Source organism: Zosterops lateralis (genome assembly GCF_965231275.1).
Source record: "Zosterops lateralis genome assembly, chromosome: 5".
NCBI lineage: Eukaryota > Metazoa > Chordata > Aves > Passeriformes > Zosteropidae > Zosterops > Zosterops lateralis.
The window spans coordinates 23,354,671-23,376,809 of NC_139766.1; the positions used below are offsets into that span (position 1 = coordinate 23,354,671).

General features: G+C 36.2%; 1 protein-coding gene across 2 annotated transcripts in view; it reads left to right on the forward strand.

The window, feature by feature from the left end:
* The window catches only part of UBE2K (ubiquitin conjugating enzyme E2 K), a 43,449-nt gene that overhangs the window by 760 nt on the left and 20,550 nt on the right, over positions 1 to 22,139 (forward strand). The window contains exons 1-2 of one of the 2 annotated variants that reach the window (XM_083860941.1): positions 12,593 to 12,704; positions 17,185 to 17,278. In XM_083860941.1, coding sequence (XP_083717067.1) covers positions 12,702 to 12,704; positions 17,185 to 17,278 — 97 coding nt within the window. In that variant the 5' untranslated portion in view covers positions 12,593 to 12,701. Of the gene's footprint in view, positions 1 to 12,592; positions 12,705 to 17,184; positions 17,279 to 22,139 lie in introns of those variants that run through there. The other variant, XM_083860940.1, reaches the window with a different exon arrangement.

Consider the following 22,139-nt stretch of genomic DNA (forward strand, 5'->3'; position numbering starts at 1 on the left):
GATGGATGCTTTTAAAGCCTCACTCATTTCAGTCATGTTACCTCGTTTCGTGATCAGTATGTTCAGAGGTATGTGGTGGTCAGTAAAAGAGGCTGACTACATTCAGGGCAGCAGTAAAGAAGTTCTGATCGGTTTGATGGAATATATAGCAGTGTTTGCAGGGTCGCATCGATACAGCTGTGCTGTGTCTGTATCTGAGTTGGTGGACGTCAGCCAGAGAGGCTTTAATGGTTGTGTCGTCATTGTCGTCCTGCTTGGGATGATGTTGCAGGTTAGATCCTTGTGAAATATTAATGTGAATATGTAACTCTTAAAGCTGGTGTTTTGGAAATATGAACATATTCACAGAGAAAAAATTGAGAGGATAATTTTCGAAAGGTACTAATGGCTTTAGGAAAAGACGTTTAGGGTAGCAGTAGTTGATGGACTTTTAAATTGTGTGCTAAAAACATTGTTGCTATGCAGGTTGAACTAGCTCCTAAAAAAATGTAAGGACCTTGTTTTACAGCTGTCTTTAGAGCCCAGGCTGATTGTGCCGAGCTGTTGCACAGCAAATACAGAATTGCATGGAGACCAAGAGAAATTTCTAGGTGGATACCTTTATACCAAAGCTAGAGAATGGAGACCTCATACCTCGTATAACCAGCTGATACTGTGGAAACAAAGAAGTCTATTTGGAAGTGCTTTCTAAAGGCTTCAAAACCCTTTCCCTTTGCTTTATGTAGGAAAAAAAACCCAAACCAAAAACAGAAACCTTAACTTATATAGTTTTTGGGGGAGCTCCATGGTAAATTTTCTTACTGTAAAGGTTGGATCCAGTGTGCACATTTTTGATTATTTCTGTTTGGTTAGTCTGCAGGACTCAGTTACAGAATTTTGGAAATGGCTGTTATTATAAAATAGCCTTTGAGCTGCCTAAAGCTAGCCAGAAAAAAGGTCATAATTCTTATGAAATTCAATTAATGGAATTTCAAAGTCATAGTATAGCAGACTCCCGATTTTTCTTTTTTTTTTCTGCTATTAGCAAGCTACATAAGTGTCATGCTGATATATTAGTATGTATAAAATTACTGTTTACAGACTATATTAGCTCCCATGTCTTGAATGCAAAATTGTAGCGTTACTCAGTGGATGTCAAAGTTGCAAGCAAAGTTTTTTTGTGAATGTTTGTACATTCTGGGGCAGTCAAACTATAGTGTCATCATTTCTGGGTAGGAAAACATATGGAGTGGGATGATGAATGAAGGTCCAACTAAATACTACAAATCACAAAACAAAGATAAAGGAGTTTTCTTACTATTTAATAAAATTATTATTAAACCTGGTTTCTTCAAAAAGAAATCTTTTAAATGAATGGCGATGCTAAATTTGTTGTTTAGAAGTTTGTAAGTCCCTCTCTGAAGGCAAAGTGGCTCACATTATCTGTTCCTAAATTATTTTTGATTTAGTGCTTTGAACTACTTGAAAAGCAATCATGTGTGTCCCCTCCCATTTCCTTATAGGTTTAATAAGGGCACAAATGCCTGGAAAGGGGGTAGGCACACAGGGAGAAAAGTACATAGGAAGTTTGTTCTCTGTCTTCTTCCACTACTCGCCTTTATGCTGAAAGAGAGTGGTGGAAACAGAAATGTTTTTGAAAGGGAGCAGCTGGATGGGAGTTAATTCCTTCTGCATTTGAAGTATGTGTTGGAAGTGCTAAATTCCAAATGAAGAAAGAATTCTGTAAAGTGTATTTATCCTTGCCATGGTTAAATATCTTTGAATCCTTGACACTCAGGACTAAATATACTTTTCATATTACTTAGCACTTCCTGTTTCCTTGAATACAATTTCTGGGAATTTAACTAAAATGTGAAATACTACCTTGCTCTCTGGTTTACAGATAAGAGATGAAGGATCGTCTGTATTTTTAAGTTGAGTCTGGGACTTATTGAGTGTTTTGTAGAAGTATTTAAAGTCTTTTCACGCTTGAGGAAGAGAAAAGTGCTTTTGCTCTGCTTGCTTTATGATTTCTAGTTTTGTTATAAACATGACATTAAGTTAAGAAGTAGGGTATTATTTAAGAGCGATGCCTGTAACTTTGCATCTCTTAAATATTCGAATTAAATAGATAAAACTAAAGTTTCTTTGTCAGAAGTGCTCTCTAGAGTATGATTTTTAAACTTTTTACTTTTGTGTCTGGAGAAAGCTTTATAGTTCTAAGGTAGGCAAGGTATTGTGCATCTGTGACAAAGATGAAGTTATTAAGTTAGTTTAGATAACTTGAATGGTTAAATATGTGTAGACAAGGGATCAGATGTTCCATTTTATCTCTTTTCTTGTTCTGTCATTTCATTAATCATATTGGTTATCTTGTTGGTTTTATGGGCTGGAATTCTAAAGCTACAAAATGTATTTTGAACAAAAGTATGAAGCCGCAGCATGATTGAGAAACAAATAAAGAGATGGAAGGAGAATAGTATCCTGCTTTTACTGAATAGGAAAAAGTTTTAGTGAAGGTTAGCTGGTATTATTTTTAGATTAAGTTACTGGAATGCTGCAGTGGGTAGCCAAATCCTTACCTGCTCTCTGTTTGTAAGTGGATATCTTATGAGAGGGAGAACTTGCCTGACATTTAATAATGAGTAGAGACCTACTGAAAGATCTTGTGGTCACTTAAAGACTGATGCTGAGACGTGTTGTAATTGATCAGGTATGTTAAACATTATGTATGACTTGTTTTTGTAATTTAATAAAGCATCAGTGTTTACTCTGAAGCCATTATACTGTGTTAGGGGTGAAGGACTCAATGTTTAATTTGTCATCCACTTTTTTTTTATCACATAGAAATATAAGATGTTTTCTACTAATTGATACCTTTTGCAGTGAAAACTCTAATCTGATATTGAAGGTGACATATTGTGAAACATAGCTTCATTCTAGCAAGAAGAGAATTGCTGGTGTGTCTACCATGAAGTGTTCTTCTCTTACAAACATGAGACATTTATGGCAGGTAAATCCAGGTAGAGCTGAGAGTAAATTAAACTCAGCTGCAGTTATGGAATATGAGTATCTTCATGAACAGATATCTGAAGTAGCAGATAAAATTTGTAATCCAAAACAGCATTCAAGCAAAGATAGTAGGTTAACAACAAAAACTTCAAGTACTTGATTTCCAAGAAGGAAATGAGTGTTTGTTTTGGAGCCTGCTATGTGTTTCAGTGATTTACAGGCAAAAGGGAAGGGAAAAATAACTGCAGTCTGCCATGCCTTTCTTAGACTTGTGAAAACCTAGAGAGTAGCTCTTGTGTTGGCTTTTATCATTGCCTGTAGTGGTCTTGTGATTTATGTCAGTATATAGCAAGATACTAAGTAACATCTCTGAAAATTTCTTGCTGTTTGAAAAAGCCATAGATATTTAATCTTCAGAAAAACTTCATTGGCTTAGTTTGTTTATATTTGGGCAGTCTTGGGTGCTAGATACTGAATTCACTAATGTGGAAACTTCTGGTTGTAATTGTGCTTTAGCGTTAGTAGGATTCTTGTTTTTCTTCCCATTTATCATTTAGAATCAATGCAGGTATTTATAAGAATAAGATGTCTTCTATTATGCTTCCTGAGTCAGTAATATACATAAAACATTAAACAGTATCCGTTTTATGCTGATAAATGTGCTTAACTTCTGAATTGTAAGAATAGTCACGTTGAAGTCAATAGAGGTTTACTGAGTGCAGTGGGATTGTTGTCATTGTTTAATCCTGGGGGCAGCTGCTCAGTCAGATGCCCCACTCCCCATCATGGGCTAGGAAGGAGAATTGGGAAAAGGTAAAACCCATGTGTTAAGAGAAGAGCAGTTTAATAATTTAAATAAAGTAAAATATAGTAATAATAATGAAAAGGGAGATTACAGAAAGAGAGAGAGGAGTAAAACCAGAGAAAGACAAGGGATGTCCAGTGCAACTGCTCACCCCCTGTTCACCTGTTCCCAGCCCATCCCAGCAGCAATCAGCAGCTCCCAGCCAATCCTCCCAGTTTCTATACTGAGTGTGACATTCTATGGGATGGAGCATCCCTGTGGCCAGTTTGGGCCAGCTGTCCTGACCATGCACCCTCCTGGCTTCCTGTGCATGTGCTGGCAGAGCATGGGAAACTAAATACAAAGTCCTTGACTTAGAGTAAGCTGTACCCAGCAGCATCAGTGTGTTATCAATGTTATTCTCAGACTAAATCCAAGCCCCAGCCCTGTGCCAGCTACTAGGAAAAAAATTATCTCTGTCCCGGCCAAAGCCAGGACAGCTGTTTGTGTGAATAAAGCTTGAGTGTGCTTGGTTGATTAAAAGGCATAAAGGTAAAAAAAGGTGTAAATATGTGAAAAAAAGGTGTAAATATGTGAATGTTTGAAGTGTCATTGTTATGTTGGTACCAGTCTCTCCTCAGTCTCTCAGAAGGCCTGCATATGATTTAAAAAGTGTGTGAGGGGGGTTTTAGCATGCTGGAGCAAAACTTCGGACTGCTATGCAAAAAGGGATCTTAGTAGGCTGGAGAAATGAATGTCCTGGCAGGAACCTTTTGAAGCTTGGCTGAGGTAGCTGCCAAGTCCTGCACCTGGGAGGAAGTAACGCCATGCATCCAGGTGTACAGTCAGGACACTGACTGGAAACAAGTCTAGCAGGAAAAAAACTTCATGACCTAGTGAAGAGCAAGCAGCACCATGATGGTGGCAAAGAAGTCCAACCACATACTGGGTTGCGTTACCAAGAATGTCGTCAGCGAGTTGTGAGAAGTGATTCTTCACCTCTGTTCTGTGCTTGTCAGAACATCTGTGGTGGTCTCTGTTCACATACATACTCAAATGAACTGAGCAGAAAACTGTCAGCGTGGTTAAGAGACTGGAGCACAAGATGTGTGAGAAGAGAGTGAGAGAGTTGATGTTGCTGAGAGAACTATTGAGAGGGACATCTTCCTGTTATCTATTAATACCTAATGAGAGGCTCCTGAGAAGAGCCAGTCTCAGAAGTACATGGGAATATGATAAGAGGTGGCAGTCACAAGCTGGAACATGGGAAATTCTGACCAGACACTGGGGGAAAAAAACCTACTATGGTAGTAGTCAGACATGTAAGCAGCATGATCAGCAAGATTGCAAAATCTCTGTTCTTGAAGTTGTTCAAAACTCAACCAATTCTTGAGCAGCCTGCTCGTATTGAACCTGCTTTGAGCAGGAGGTGGGGACTAGAAGCCACCTAGCTGTCTCTACCTGCATGATCAAGAATCTCTACTGTAACTTTTGTTTTTAATTACTGTTTCTGTTTGTCAAAGAAAACATAAAAGGGTTCCAACTCTGTTGCCACATCTGGTAAAATTTTCCCCTGTAAACAAATAGAAAAATTTTAAAGCAGACCATTTCTTTTTAATTTAGAAGTTTTCACTGTTGTATGACAATAATGAATCTTTGTTTTCAAATTGGAGGCTGAGTTTTTCTGGTAGATGCAAAGTTTTCAGGGTTTTTATGCTGAACAAGTTCTGGTTTGGAACCCTGAATGTAGAACAAAATACAAGATTTGTACTACTTCTTTAAGCTTCAGTTATCTGAAATGTGAAGATCATCTTAACTTTTAAATAGTTGTTTGTGGGATCTTTTGTACATTGCCCAAAATAATTTTGTCTGCTGTGTTTTTAGCCATGCCTATTGTTTTAGGCAAGACAAGGTTTAGACCTGTTTCCTATAACTGCATAGAAAAAATAGTGAAATGCCATTACTGTGCATCTTTGATTTTCTTAATCCTGTCTGTGGTGTGTTGGTTGTATCTTCTAGTTTGTACTGGAAAATAATAGAGAATGGATCTGTAGGTCTTTGCCATCAAACAAGTTTGTCTGTAAGTGGTGAGAAAACTGCATGTTATTCTCACATCTGGGATGATCTTTCAGAATTATTAGGTTATTTGTAGTTAACACTTCTTTATCTGAACCATATAGCTGTTTCTCGAGTTCTGTGAATGTAATACCAGGTACTTTTTAGGTAGATACTGATCAGTACTAGTATTAGGAATACTACTTAAATCTGTGATTTAAAATACACAGTGTCAGTGATCATTTGATCAGACCTATGAGTTTGCCAAGTACTGGTAGTGGGAATATTTGTGCAGTGAAGGCTAGATCTATTGCTTTTCCCTGTGTTCAGTTGGTGACTTTTGTGATGTTATTATGTGTCCGGTTGGGTCCAGATTTCTAGTGAGGGGTCTACATATCAGTTGGCAGAATCCTAAAGATTTTGGGAGTAAGTGGAAAATGGAAAAATAAAAACATAAGTCTGCATTGGAGTCAGACTCATTTGGTTGTCTTTGATAACGTCATAAAAACCTGAGGAAAGAGAGCAGTCCCTGGTTACAGAGTGTATTAGTCAGGTTGGGATGAAGGGATAGATTGTAGCTGATGATGATACTCTCTGTTAACAACCCTCTGTGAACATAAAGCGGTGCTAGAAAGTAGCCAGTCCTCTACCAATCCCAGTCTTGCATTCATTCTTCTGTGCTTGTTTCCAGGACTTTGACTTTAATAGGAAGGAAGTGTACGAGTCCTAAGGTTAGTTCACTTTATGTAGTATGAGATTTTAAAAAAGTTAACATTTTATCATAGTAAATTTGTGTAAGTATAAACTGCAAGAAAGTGCTGGTTAAAAGTCCAGTAGTCTTCATTTTGCAATAAGCTAGTGCAGGTACTTAGAGTAGTTCTTAAATTATTTACCCGTTAAATGGTTCCTAGATTCCTAGATTTCATCATCCTCATAAAGACTATTGTCATTATTATACTTCATCACTTTTACACTAATAATTGCTGCTGGTATTAAATTGAGAAAATGCTTTAGGTTAAAGTTTACCATTAAGATGCAGACTATCTTTGTTTTTGACAAGCCAAGTAAAACTGCTGCAATTTAGATATAGAAAAGGAGTAAATTTAGTTATTTTATGGCAAAGAATAGGAATTTTGGCAAATAATATTCTGTATGGCACTCAAAGGATGTTTCACAGAGTCATTGAATATTCTGCTTGCAGGTAGTCCACTTCTGCACTCTTGACTTATCCAGAAATTATATCACTGTTAATATTTGCAATATTTGAGTTGGGAGCACTTGAATAAGCTTGCTCTGAGTATTTAACAAAATAGTATGTGCATCATAAATAAAGTATCTCTGTGAGTAGCAAAAATAACTTTTGTTTGAGTACCAGATCTGTGTTTGTTAGTCTAGTATATTGCAGAAGAGTTGTGCTAAAGTCATGGATTGCTCCTGTCTACCCTTCCAAGTGTCTGCACAGGAGGGAGATACTGTGAATGTCAATGGCTAAAGAAGAAGAAGAAGCTTCATTCAGTGTTATGCTTTATGGGGCACTGTAAAAGTTAGTCCTGCAGTGTAACTCCGGTTTGGCTATGCCAGTGTCAGGGAGCTGGGCTCATCCTGTGTGTTGTTCTTCTGTTGGATTGCTGATAGGGGCTGTCCTGTCTACCTTGTCACAAAATACATGGGACACTAGTTGAAGTTCATTATTTCCTGAGTTTAATTCATTATTAGCCAGTATGATCAACAGTTCATTGAGAAAGACTAATGAAAGACTGTAAATCTAGTTATTTTTAAAAAGACATGTTTAAGGTAACGTGTCTTCAGATTCCAAATAAGTCTATAGAATGTTTTAGGAAGGGAGGAAAAACCTCAAACCCTCAAATACATTAGTCCATATTTTACTTAAACAGGTATTTTAGCTCAAGCTGAAAATATTTCACTTTTTATTTTTAGCTGAAAGGGAACTTTGAGAAAGTATTTTTGAGTTTTTGCTATGTTGGGATGTGTTAAAGTACAGAAGGCTATGATGAAATAAGGTAGCATACATGAATGGAAATCATGGTAGCTGTGTTGTATTTTCTCCCTTTCTGAAAGATCTCAGAGTCTTCATGGTGTTTAGGTAATCCCTTCCACTTTGGAATAAGGGTGTCAATGTGGGAAGCTAGTACAGAAAAATTGTTCTCAGCTATTTTCACAAGTCTTCAAGCTCTGAGACTGTGAGTGAATTAGCATAATCAATTTAAAATGAACTGAATCCTGTGATTCCTTTATATGTGGAATTGCTAACCTAAGTAGGGTAGATACACAGAACTGACTGCAGAGTCTGCATCAAATGGTTTTGTATGTTCAGGAAACAACTAATTCAAAAGGTCCTTGAAAATGATTATTAAAGCATGCTTTATCTGCAGGGTATTTCAGTTCTACACCAAAACCAGAACCATGCATAAAAAAATAGGAAAAATGCATCCCCTCTTACTTTCCTGAAGGGAACAGGAGTCCTTTGCACTATGCCAACACTGATGTCAAGTGTCTCAGTGGGCTCAGATCATGTTTTGGGTATCTCCTGTAGGCAGGTTATGCTCCGAGGTACTGCAAGTATCTTGTATAGCTGACACAGCCTGTGCAGGGGCCCTTAGAGCAGTGCAGGAGAGTGTGTATGCAGTTATTTACACACCTTTCATGGCACAGCTGTACCAGTCCAGCCACAGGAGCCCTTAGTGAGACAGGCAATGACTGTGTAGCTGCACTTGGGGCTTATGCCAGGAGGGCTGTGTCAGTAACACCTCTGGTCTCCCTGACTGATGCCATGGTTTTGTCAGAAATAGTTTAGACACACTAGAGCTGAAGTTTCAGAATTCTTTTAACTTGTCCTAAGGCAGTTCCAGGAAGCAGTGTCACATTCCTTTTCCAGACTCATGTCTTCTTTCTGCTTTTGTGCTCCTTCTCTTACTTGCAGTGTTTGTGGTGAATCAAATCAGAGGTTGGGTTAAAATGAAAGATCTGCCTTGCTAGTATGTGTTTATTTCGAATGTTTGCTGTGCAATTGTGTGAATGCTTACGCAAACTCTTATCCCCTTGTTTACATTAATTCTGTGATCAGAAGGGAAGTAGGGCCTTGGCCACTGTTAGGCTGGTTTAAGGTGCTGTGGAAGTACAGTCTCTTACGTGTTTTGGTGGAGTGATGTTTTAACAGCTGAACATTAGCAGGAGTGGGTATTTACCAGCCTTACATTAAAAACATTCCACAAAAACTTCGTGGTGCTCCATGTCTAACTCTTGCAAAAAGAAGATGGTTTTAATATTTGAGATATTTTGTGTTCTGACAGGAAGAGAATATCCCTCAGTATTGTTCTTGTATGTAAAAAATTTTAAGGTTGGTACAGATTTAATCTCTTGATAATATTCTTCAATAAAATGTTTTAACAAGATGGATTTAACAAGTAAAATTGTGAGAAATACAAAAACTCTAGACTGTCTAACCACCAATAATACAGGAGTCTCACAGTATTCATACGTGTATCTCCTTAGACACATTAAAATACAAGTTACTTATTAGTAACATAGTATTTTGATCAGTAAATGGAACTGATAGTGTGCAAAACCAATATAAGCTAGTTTTGCTAGAACAGATGTAACCCTAGAAAATGTATGTTAATACAGGGGGATGGAATAGAATGTGAAATATGATAGAACTTCCATGACTGAAACTGTTGATACATGGGAGCATTTTAAGAAAATGCAAAAATGTATTTCTTGGTATCGGCTCTTTCTTATCTAGAGAACTGCTCTTTAATGTGCTTTGGAAGGAAGTGTTTCCTCTCTCCTCTTGCCCCGCCCCAGACGCTGGATTGTTTCACTCTGGAATTGCTCTGTGCTTTGAAGGTCGGCAGGTGCTTGCCCAGGAGAGCAGATGTGATCTGCTGATCTCAGCTGGTAGGGCAGCGTGTGTACTTCATAGCACTGTGGTAATTATGTGGCATTTCTGCTTCTCTTAATAATAACAAGCTCAGGATATGCACTTGATTTTGGCTTTTAAGCTGGAGTGAGTGAAGAAATGCTTTGGAAGTATTGAACTGTTCCCTTTTGCTTTGGTAGCTCTTCCAGGGGATGGCAGTGGGATTATAAAACTTTTTTTTTTTTTTTTTTTTTTTTTTTTTTTTTTTTTTTTTTTTTTTTTTTTTTTGTAAATTGAAATTACATTTTGCTGCAGGACAGTGCACTGCACTTGGCTTCCTAGTTGAGTGATACCTCCTTCCTTTTTTATGTTTTCCCATTTCTTGTGAGAGTGAACTGAGTAGACGCAGTGTGCTTACTCTGGTCTGCTCTGGGGCGGCAAGGGGGTTAAGAAGGGAGAGTGTTAGTTTGAAAAGAAGGAAGATGAGAGGGTGGTATTGACGTCTTAAACAGCAGCTGAAGAGGTGAGCCTTTACTAGGAATCTTCCTTTCTGGCATATCAGTGAAGGAGGGAGCCCTGAACCGTTTGCAATAAGTTGAGAATGATACCTTAGCAAAAGTGCATAAGAAAGCAACAAGACAAATATTACAAAACAAAATTCCTCTGAATATTTATCCACAGATTTGCAAAGAGTTGGTAAATAGGATAAGAATGAACTTGGTTTTGTTTTTTAATTTATTTAAATAATTGTTTAATGGAGTAAACTGCTACTGAAATATTGGAGTCTTTTGCTCGATACGAGTTGACTCAGAGTATTCATGGCCTTGTGCAAAACTCGCGTTATGGATTTCACTGGGGTAGTGAGGTGATCTTCTTCTGTAAATCTGATGAGATATGTTCATGCCAGATTTTGGTGTGAAATAAGACTTGTGTTAGAATATAAAATGGCTGGGAGGATTAAAAGATTTTATAAGCCACTGGTAACTTTATAGTATGAAAGTTTAATTTTGTTAGCATGGCTTCAGACTAGAAAGAAGGATTACTTACTTAATTTGGCTTATTAAATATTCAACCTTATCACGTCAGTATAAAATGTTTGGGTGTTCAAAAGTACCTATTTCACATTTAAGTCATGGCTGTAATAAAGAAGTAAGTAAATTTTTATTAGATTTTAGGTAGGTTCAAAAGTGGTTATTGCCAGTTTACTCATAGATTAATCAATAATTTTAAAAGATAAAGAAGTAATTTTATTTTGTTTCTGTGATTGGAGAAACAATTAGTGATTGAAAACATTTTGCATGTACAAAACCTCCTTCACAAACTTTGTCCTTGGTTGAGAAGATTCCAGAGAAATTTTTTCAAGTTTATTCCTTAATCTTTGCTAAAATTTTTGCATGTACATTCTTTAAGATTTTTGTCACTTTCTTAAAACTCTTTCTTAATGTGTAAGGGGCTGGTCTTAAGGCCTGAATGATTACAGAGTTTTAGTACTTAGCTGATTTTAGTGTAATGTTTATATGCATAATTTATCAGGTATAAGTGTCTTTTCAGGTTAGTTTTTTTCTTGGTGTATATATATATATACATATATATATATATATATATATATATAACATATTTGTTTCTAGAATTTTATATGAATTCTCTTCTGTAAAAGAAATTAATGAAAAATAATAGTACTTGATCCAATACAGAGTATATTCCCCTTGAGATTGAAGAAAATAATTTTATAAGACCAGTAAAATCACAGACTGCAGGTAATTAATTCCTGTATGGAATAGCAGTTTTGTGATTTTGTTTGGGTTTGTTTGTTTGTTCTTTTTGTTGTTGTTGGAGGGTTTCCCCCCCCCCATACAATGTAATTCAGAAGTAGCCACTGGGTTTTAAATTCCAGATCTAATTCTGTTTAAGGTGGTTTTGTGTGTGCTGGTTTTTGTTTTTACAACTCCTGTTTACCACCTTGGCCTTTGTACCCAAAGATACTTGATAGGAATTTACACATGGTGTCTGAATATGGAAGGAGAGACAGACAGACCTAGAACATGCAAATAATAATTCAATTTGACTGACACTACTTCATTATTTTTAAAATAACATGCGGAAGTTACTGATATTGCTAATAAACATTATTTCCTTTTTTAATTTTGACACCAGTAGTTAAAAACATAGTACGTTTGCTAATGGATGCATTTATTTTTCTGTAGAGTGATGTATTACATAGGGATTAAAGATCTAATGTGAAGATATTGTCATGAGGGGAGTAAGTAGAGCTGGTTGGTTATAGGAAAACTTTTCTCAAAACATTTTTTGTGTGTCATCATCATCCAGTATTAAGTTTATGATGTTTGGTAGCCATGGCTGATATGGAGATGTGAGGGATTTATTTGGAGTTTGGGTTGGTTTGTTTGAGTTTTTTTGCTTCTACTCAAGAGAATTCAACACATGTCAAGACTGCTGGCCATGTAATTAAAGAAAAAATATTAGAAACATCTTACTCTTTCATTTTTAGTTTAACCTACCAGCATCTGTCCATATATCACCAGCTCTGATAATAGGCATTTTTATGCTGATTGCTTGAGATTGACTCTCTTGTAGTTTTCGTATCAAAATAACTGAAGAATCTGGAGGCATATAATTCCTGATGTACTTGTAAATCCTATTTCCAAAAAAAGCAATTTGCTCTGCTTCAGTCTTTATGAAGTAGACTTATACCAGGATCAGACTTTGAATATGTAATTTTCTTCTGCTTTTAGTAAATATAGTAAATAGTATTTTGTTAGTGAGAAATAAAATTTAGAACAACAATGCTGTTTTTAATAACTTGTCTTAGTATGCTCTTTTGTGTTGATCTGTAATGGTTTTGTCTGTTTATTTTATATCAAGGAAAACTTTGGATTTTTAAGAGTAGAGGTGCTGGACTAGAGAAGAGGATGATAGGCCACGAAGAAATGAAAGAGATTTTTAAAGACAGGTTGAAGAAGAGAAAAGGAAATGGTAAGGAAGGCTCAGGAAAAAGGTTGGATTTACTGCAGAAAGCAGACACACCCTCCTTTTTAGGCCTGTAGACTGTGGTGAATAAGGAGAACAGAAGAGCTTGTTGTCTGCTGAGAGTAATATTAGAGTCCAGAGCTGCTCTCTAAATGATTTTAGTGATGCCTTTGGAGGCTACCTAGAACAGTCTAGACAATGTTAAAGGAATAAAGTAGGTACCTTATTAAAAAGGCCTTCAAAGGAGACACCTTGGGCAGTACCTTGGCCAAGATGGACAATGGATCACACATTCTCACACTTTTATAAGTTTTGGTCCATTTCCATGTGGGGGTCAATTGTCCAATTACAGCTTCAGGTTATGAAGTCCCATCCTCACAGATTGCTCTCCTCAACTGGCTGTTGTTTATACTTCTTATGCCTGAAGCTGCAATGGTGTCCTTGGTTCTTGGCTGGAAAAGGAGTGTTTTGTCTTAACTACCCTGTGAGGAGAACTTGCTAACACTGTGTGAAGTTCAGAGTTACATACCAATGCAGTACAGAATCTGGAAAATACAAAAGCTAAAACCTATGGCATCTTTCATCGAAGTGAAGATGTGTGTTAAAATTTTCACAGTGGCAGAACTTAGTCTTCAGATTTTCTGCTGGAGTGGATTTCATGTTCTTTGCAAGGAAGTTACTCAAATATAAAACTAGGCAGTATAATTCTGGATTTTTATTTTTTTTTTAAGAGGAAGTAGGTGAAGACAAGTCAAAATATCAGTAATAGTTACTGTGATAAATGTGATTGAGTGTCCTATCTTTGGAAAATGCTCATAGAATGACACTTGATGAAGGATTGATTTATTTGGGTCTCTAGAGATAAAGCTTTTAGTAATGAATAAAAGAGCATAATATGAATCTTCCCCAACTTGTCTGCATCATACTTTTAGTTTAATCTCTTATGCTTGGGTTTAGTTTCTGCAAGGCAGAAAAAAATTATTAAGCATGACTATAACAGTGCAGAAAGAATCTTAGCAATTGAGTTGGTCTAAAAAAACAACAAATGTTTAGACTAGACCCAAGTTAGAATTAAAGGATGCATTTAAAAAGGAAGATGGCTATCCATAATCTATCTAGACTATGAAGAAAAAAAGAGGGAATGGCATAATGCATTGTGTAGTATGTTGCATCTGTTTTCCTTTCTCTCTGTCTTGTCTTTGTTGTTTGAGTTTTTTTGGTCAGTGTTGATCAAAATAATTTTTGGGTGTGATAATGGAAAGTTCTCCTAGTGTTGGACTTGAAGATTTCTAGAAAAGGATTTTGCTGTTGGATTTTTGAGCATTGTGTTGTTGTCGAATTTAGTTGAGAAACTGGAAATAAATGCTACAAGTAATGGCATTGCTCATATTTCAGGAATTGCTAGCCCAGTGATTTAGTCACTAAATTGTTACTGAATCAACAGGCAGTGATGCTGTTTTAGACTTGGTGTGGGAGTGTATTTAGGTCTTTGTAGAACTGCTTCTAGAAAATAAACTTGTGACGTGACATCACAAGTTGATTCATGAATTCTGTGCTAAGATCATTGGTGTTAGAGAGTTTTTGAAGACTACTGTTGTTGGTGGAGGTGGAGGCCAGGGATTTATTATGTTAGAACTGCTAAAATTGAGTAATTTTATCCTTTATGATCCTCATCAAAGAGACATATTTTAGGAAAACACTCCAGATTTAATTTGATCAATAATCACTTTGGTGCTGTTTCTCCAGGGATGAAGGATAAAGCAATACTTGTCAAGGTGAAACTGAGCTGAACCTTGAAAAGTGTCAGAATAACATGAAAAAAGGATATTTAGTTATATAAAGAAAAAATTAATGTGGTATATGGAGAACTTGTAGAATTTAAGCATAAATACAAAATTAAATTAATCCCTGCAATAAAACAGTGCTGTTTTTCCTTAAGGTTCTGTGCAAGGCAAACAAGAGCATGGAGGACAGCTACAGCTGTAGTAATACAAGCAGTCACCTCAAAGTGGGGAACCAGGATCACTGACTCTTGAAAGAATCTAATCTTAGCAACAGGCTGTGTGTCTGATTGCTTTTAAACAAATTTATGGAGTTGGGAAGAATTTATTGTGAAAAACAGCTAGTGTGGTTCTAACTGAAATTTAATATGAAGGAGAATATCCAGGCTGCTACAAGACTGTGCAGGTCACTAAAGAAAAGTAGAAAATGAAACAAGCTGCAGCATGGATTAACCATAGATTGTATCACTGAAATTCATCCTGTTTGCTATTAGTGCAGTCCTCTAAATGGAAAGTTATTTGCAAAGAGCAAGAACTGTTGCTGACAGGGTGGAGCTTGCCGGGTGATGTTGGCAGAGGGAGAGCGAGGAAAGCTCAGCTCAGTGACTGCAGTACCTGCACAAATGTTACAGTGACTCACCTGTGTTGGTTATTGAAACCATTGTGCTGCTTTGGGAATAAAGAGGCCGTGCACAGGGGAACTACCTCTGGCAAAGCACTGTGCAGTCGCTGCAGAGGACAAAAACTTCCACAGGAACCCTTGCTGGGACTCTTGTCACTTGATCTGAGCCTTGTGTCATGCTGCCATGAAAAAGACAGATCTCATCTTTCTCAGGTTCTGCTGGTGGTGATGTGTCTTCAGTGAGTGCAACAGAGTGCTCAAGGCAGATTCTGAGACGTCATCTAATTTATTTATGCAGAGCTGGTTATAGGTGATCGAGTGACATAGTAGAGAAGTTTTTTTTTAAAAATCAGCATGGTGAAATTAGAATTTCAGCTTGTTTAAAGCAAAATTAAAGCTGGAAAATCTGTGTAAATGCCATATATTTTGCAAAAGGAATAAATATTAGATATATTGAAAAAAAACTTGTTGAAGCTGGGATACAATGCTGTCAGAAGTGGGCCTAAATAGATTGTAACTTTACCTAATTGTACTTCAGAAAGCTTTTAAAAATTGTGAGATGCTGGAACAAGCTGCCAGTTGGAAGCGTGAGAGCAAAAAAATGAAAAGGGATGTTGGAAAGCTTACAAGAAGATACATCATGTAAGATCAATCACAAATTCAGAGAGGGAATTTTTTACAGTGCTTGGCCATTGTGGAGAGCTGCAGGTGCTGCCTCACTGGTGTGGGTTGAGGAGGTTTCAAGTTCTAAAGACAAATTTATGTGACTATGGATGTTAAAAGCTCCCAGTTAACCACTGGATTAATTTAGTGAATTAGGATTTTTACATGGTGAAGCTTTTACCTAATCTTTGATTTTTCTTTATATCTGTGAGCATCTCTGGTCAGAAGAGCAGTCTTTGTTTTAGGGGGACTAATTCTATAAACAATTGCAGGAAAGAAACAGAAGTAATTTCCTAGCTGTTGTCCAGTGGATTCTGTGTGTTTAATGGTTCACATCACAGATAGATTCAAGAACCAGTTGATGGCACCCATCAGCTTTATATGACTTCACCCTTCTCTAGAAGCTGTCAGCAACCAGGTTTACTCTGAGGGTGGAAAGAAGCACAGCTGTATAGAACTAGTTGGAACAATTTTAAAAGATCTGGGAAGATGCTAAGGTTTCTTGCAAAAAATAACACAGGGATGAGGAAATCTGTACTGCTGTCAGTGAGCACAGGATGCGTAAGTAGCAGAATGGAAAAAACTGTAATTACCTCTAAAAACTTGGTGGTACGTCTTTCTGAAAGGAGATTTGGCTTTGTAACCCCCCAGTAGCAGTTACTGGCTAGGAGATTTGTATGACTTTCACTAATACTGCTCTCTGAACCTGGAAAGCAAATTCAATGGAATGAGTAGCTCTGGCTGAACACTTCTGAGAATCTGTTTCTGGAAAACATATGTTTTCTCCAGTATCAAAGTACACTGTCTTTATTTTGTAAGGAAGTTGATACGGGGTGTGAAAATGTTGAGGAGGTGACAATGAAATTCAAGGATATAAAGTAAATTGTATGTTATGCCTGAATATTAAAGATATGCATGAACTTAAGACCACAATATTTTGTTTAGATCATTGTAATGTTAAAAATACTACTCCATTTGGGGAAGTCTGTCCGTGTTCCATTGAAAGTGACAAATGTGTCTATTTTAAATAAATTGGTCTAAATATGAAAAGAACTGATGTGTAATTTGGTCAGTTGAATTTTATAGTTTAGATATGTAGAATTAATACCTGATTTGAAAGATCATAGTTATTTTAAAATATAGTCAACTTAGAAGTACAGTTTTAGGTATATTGCTGGATTGCTTTGGATAATCTAGTGATAGTATAAATAATATTGAAGTTTCTAATGTTTCACAAGTAGTCTGTTTTTAATGAAGTTAAATTTCAACTGAAAGATAGCTATTAACTTTAGCTGACTGTATTTTTAAATGTTTACTTACTTGAAAGTAGTGTTCTAAAAATTTTAAAGAGCTTATTTTGGGGGAAGTTTGTATGTCAAATGCTTACTTATGATTCTTTGTTTCTCTGTTTATTTTTAAGACGAGCAAAAATCAAATTAAAGTAGATCTTGTAGATGAGAATTTTACAGAATTAAGAGGAGAAATAGCAGGACCTCCGGACACACCATATGAAGGCAAGTAAAGTTTCTGTCTATGCAATCATTGTACATATCAAGTCACGTGCCTTGAGATGCTTTGTTTGTACAAATAATTACAGCATAAATTGTAGAGATACATGTTTTAATGTAGTCTGATTTTTTTTTAATACAGATTTTTAAGCTTAAAAACTATTTCAGTTCAGCTTCTGTGTTGCCTGAAGAGAGATCTGTTCTACAGTAGGATAGGCTATCCCATATCAAGGTTATTGTACGAATACAAGCTGTGCAGTTTAATTGGTATAATTCTGACTTTTAGTTGTTTGTTTACTGTCTCACCTGTTTGAGCTCCTTAACCCTTAAGGAATTTAGCTTCAGACTGTACATGTATTGCTGTGATCTGGAATGATGATCATTCGTAACCATTGAATTTCTCCTGTCTCAAGCAGCGATGCTGTTGCAAGTTAAATTTGGGATTAATTTTGGGCATCCATGTGTCCCAATACTTAATTTATACTGATGTGGGAGGACTCCTTAGTAGAACTTCATATCTTTAGCTCTCTTCAAATATTATACCTTACTGACCTTCTAGTTTATTAAAGCTAAAGTACTGGTGTCAGTAATTATTATGTAATTATGCATCTCTTAAAGTCGGTTAAAAGCAAAGCAACTTCCAGAAAGAAGCTTTAGCAGAGGCTAATGTAGCTTGCTTCTTCAGAGATATAAAATTTCTCAATAGTGCTGATACTTGTAAACTTTGTGTGTAATATATATGGAACTGGCAGATGTACCTTCTATTTAAAGTTCTTTCATGGTAAGTAGAGATTTTAAATTTACTTTTTAAACTTTTGGATAGCTTTAAAACATTGCTTTACTCAACTTTTCCGTGCCAGGTATCTACTTTAATTTGAATTTGTACATTCAATAAAAAAGCATCAAGGAATGTCACAGGCAAATAAATTGTTTTGTTGGAATATGAAGCACTTTTGGAAGTTCTTCAGTTGCTCTAGTTGCTCTGTGTCTTTGAGCTAAGAGTAAAGGGACTTTAGTATGCCCCTGAGACTGGATACATGCCATTTGTCTTTTTTTTGAAAAACCAAATTCTCATTGGTTGGGGAAAATACCTGAGGATTGTTTAGTAGCTATAAAAGTATATGCACTCAAAAGCATTAGTGAGTGCTAATGAAAATCTGGTTGTCACATCTTCCCTAACAGAGGACATCCCTTTTGGTTTGCTTTTCTGGACTAGAAGCTGATGCAGCAACATCGGACTTGAGAGCAGGGAGATTTTCCCCTCCTCTGCCTTTGGGGCCCAGGAGAGAAAAAGAATGAGGAAATAGCCTAACAGTGATTGACCTGGAAAAATATTTGACAGGGGTAGATGTCAGAAGCTGACAAGAAGGGAAATTAGTCTGGAAGAAAGAAAGTGGAAAAGTAGAAGCAGCTGTAATAGGGGTGCCCTGCAGATCTTCATTTCCAGAGTTCCTCAGCTGTCTGGTAAATAATGGTGGTTTTCCCCTCTCCCTCCCTCCTCCCATGTGTCTCCATCTCATCAGCTACTGATGTATAGTTGACAGAAGATAATGTCTGGAAACAATTCATTCTGGTTGTAATATGTGCCTTCACTTTAAAAGGCATTCTATGCTGTTCACCTAAAATACAGACTCATGCTAGTGATCTATTTGGAAGTGAATCATTCTATTTAGAATTTAGTATAATTGTTGTTCTGCAATAGTATAGTTCATCTTGTAAATCGAAGACTTAGTATTGTAATAACATCTGTATATAAGCAGTTGGATTCTAGGAAACATCTGAATGGTGGTAGGAGGGTGTTGGTTTTGGTGTTTGTTTTCCATCCAGAGAGAATTAAACCCCCTTGGGTGAGTTGGTTTGTCAGAGCTTGCCATTTTGTCCTCCAGGTCAGTATTACCTTGGTTTATAAAATGGGCCTTTTTTTGGAGAACATATTGAGAGTTATTTGAAATTAAAGATGTATTCATGTGTCACAAAGGTTAAAAACTGTATAGCAGGTCATGAAGAGGGTAAAAAAAGATTGAAATGTCTGTCTGCCGAACTGGATTCTGTGTGATGCTGGATGGTTCAGGTAGACAAGAATTTCAAAAGCTGGGTACTGTCTGCTCACATATTCAGTGTATCTTGCTGGTGAAAAACAGCAATATGTTTAGTGCAGAATTTGTTGATGTGAAATGCATGCATACTTACATACCTTTGAGTACATTTAATTATGAGGTTATATTAAATACCCCTTTTGGGGAAGCTAAATGATTTTTTATTCTGATTATGGCAGGGATCTCATGGTACAGTAATACGATTGGATGCTTACTTTAATCTAGGAGGCATATGCATCAAGGAACAAAATGAGAGTTAGTGCCAGCCCAATTTATGGTATTTCCTGACATTAGAATAATTTGCTTTGGAATGTTAGTATTTCTGTGATATAGTTATATGCATTTATTCCCTTACATAATTATGAAGGGTGTGCCAGTGTGTGTCATCTTCATTTTATGACTATAGCAGTAATGCATGCTGCATAAGTACTGACTGATGTTTTGTCATCTGTAATCTGAACAGTGACACAGCAAGAAGTGCTTAATGAAGAAGTTTTATGCAGTAGTTCTGGTCAGACAGTCCCTGTGATACAGGAGGGAATTCTAGAACCAGTGTGAAGTGAAAGAACAGTTGTTGACCATAGTTGGTGAGGTATCTGAAACCAAACTGCTGCTGCAAAATTTTTTATAGGTAATGTTGGAACATTAGTTAAGAATGACTGAGAGGAAGAATGCCATCTATTGACAAAATTTACAGCTTTTATTTTTCTGTTAGTAGTGTTAGCTCATATTGAACAATTTTCAGAATATTGCAAGACACGACTTTAATTGAAACATGTTTACATCCCATGTTAAAGCATGTTTGGAGAGAGGACCTTTGAGAGACTTGATTAATGGCTGCTGGGTTTTACTTGATTCAAGAGCTTTTCAGTAGATAGGTTGGGGGTTTGTGGGTTTGGATTTTTGGGGGGTTGTTTTTTTTTAAAGCCTGTGTAATATTGGTATTAATTTCAAGCCAAGCTTGCATGTGAGCCACAGCAACTGAAAAATTTATAATGGGGTATTTCTTCAAGGGAAATAGCTAATAATTACTCTAATTCTTGTGAGACCTGTTCCAGTAGGACTACAGAAAGAATATTATGCCATTACTGTTTAATTCAATTTCAAGCATTAAATAGCCACAAAAAAAAAAAGACATACATATGCATATTCTTAAAAAATGCAGAAATATTGGCATGCAGAAGTTACTATATTAGTCATTTGTATTTTAAATTTAGTATTTAAAAAATTACAGATTTGCTTAGGTTATGTCTTTAAACCTGTATTTTTAACCACAAACTTTAGTGGAAAACAATACTATATAAATAATACTACCAGATCATCAGTCTCTGGTGAAAAATATTGGTGGCTGAATATCATGCTAGGCAGAAGGCTTGGAATAGTTGTGATAGGCAGAAGAAATGGTAATATCTAAGGATAGATTTCGTATTCCCTTACAAATTGATGTAGCAGCAAAATTGCAGAACTGATAAATTTTTATAATCCAGACCGAGTGCAGCTGTTCTCTTTTCTTAAAAACAGTTGCTGCTGAATTATGCTTCAATTTAAAGAAAAGGAAAACCAAAGGTCAATACTAAGTCTTCCTTAAGGTCTCTTATTGATGTATGTGTCTTCAAAACTATTTCTCCGTGCTGTCCTGAAAGTAGACAAGCAATCAATTTAGATTACTATTATAATTTTGGATTTATTGGCCTTTCTTATATAGTATTTTCTGTTAAAACTTCTCAAGTTACTTTAGTGTTAAGTAAGAAAAAGAACAGCTGTAAACAATAGTGGAAAATATCAAACTGATACTAACTAGTTTCAGGTGGAGTGTATTAGACTGAAATACATTTTTAAAATGACAGTTGTTAGGAGCTACTAATGTGTTTTTTGGCGCAGGTAAAAAGATGCCATATACTGTAACTGCTGAGAGGAGTAGTGTGAGGCCTTTTTTCTATGTGTCTTGTTGCCGGTATTGTCACTACTTGAGAGCTGGTTTTCTATAGCTTGATTTGCAGAGTAAATCACTCTGGAAATCTCAAGGAAAATAGATTGCAAATACTTCAGCTTTAATTCAAGAAATTGTATAAATTGTAGCACATTATACTGACAGAGGGAAAAGGTTTCTGAAAGAAGAGCAACATGTTGAAGAAAAAAAATTGCAAGTGAGGATAAATACTTTGAGTTTTTATAAAAACTGAATGTCTAATTTGGTGTATATGCTTTTTTTATACCCTATTCTTTCTGTCATTGGCCTGGCAAATCGCCTTCACTAGCCAGGCAGAGATAGTTTGAGATTGCTCCAGGAGGCATAAGTATTGGTAGTGAACTTGAATGTTAACTGAACTACAATGGAAGTAGGGTAGGGAATGATACTATGATAGAGAGAGAAAACCTAGGAATGTTTAAAACTGGGCAGTAGGAGGGGATTCTGTCTTCCAAGCTCCTATTATGCTTTATTTTATGCTCTGGCCCTTCATATTTTATTAGCGGTACTGGTATGTCAAAGTATTTGCAGAATCGAAATGCAAGTAACTACTTCAGATGCTAATGTAGAACATAACAAAAATTAAATACTGGTACCTCCTTTATTATTTTTTTTCCAAAGTGTAGGAGCTTTTCTGAAGAAGTTATTTGAATGTATTTCAATTCCAAAAAGTTTAAAATGAAATACAGGTAATTTCAATTACGTAATTTGAAGAAAGTTTGCCATGGGGTATCAGAAAAGAGTCAGAATAATGTAATATCCTATGTTCAGCCTTAATATTCCTTTTTTTTAAATCTGCTTA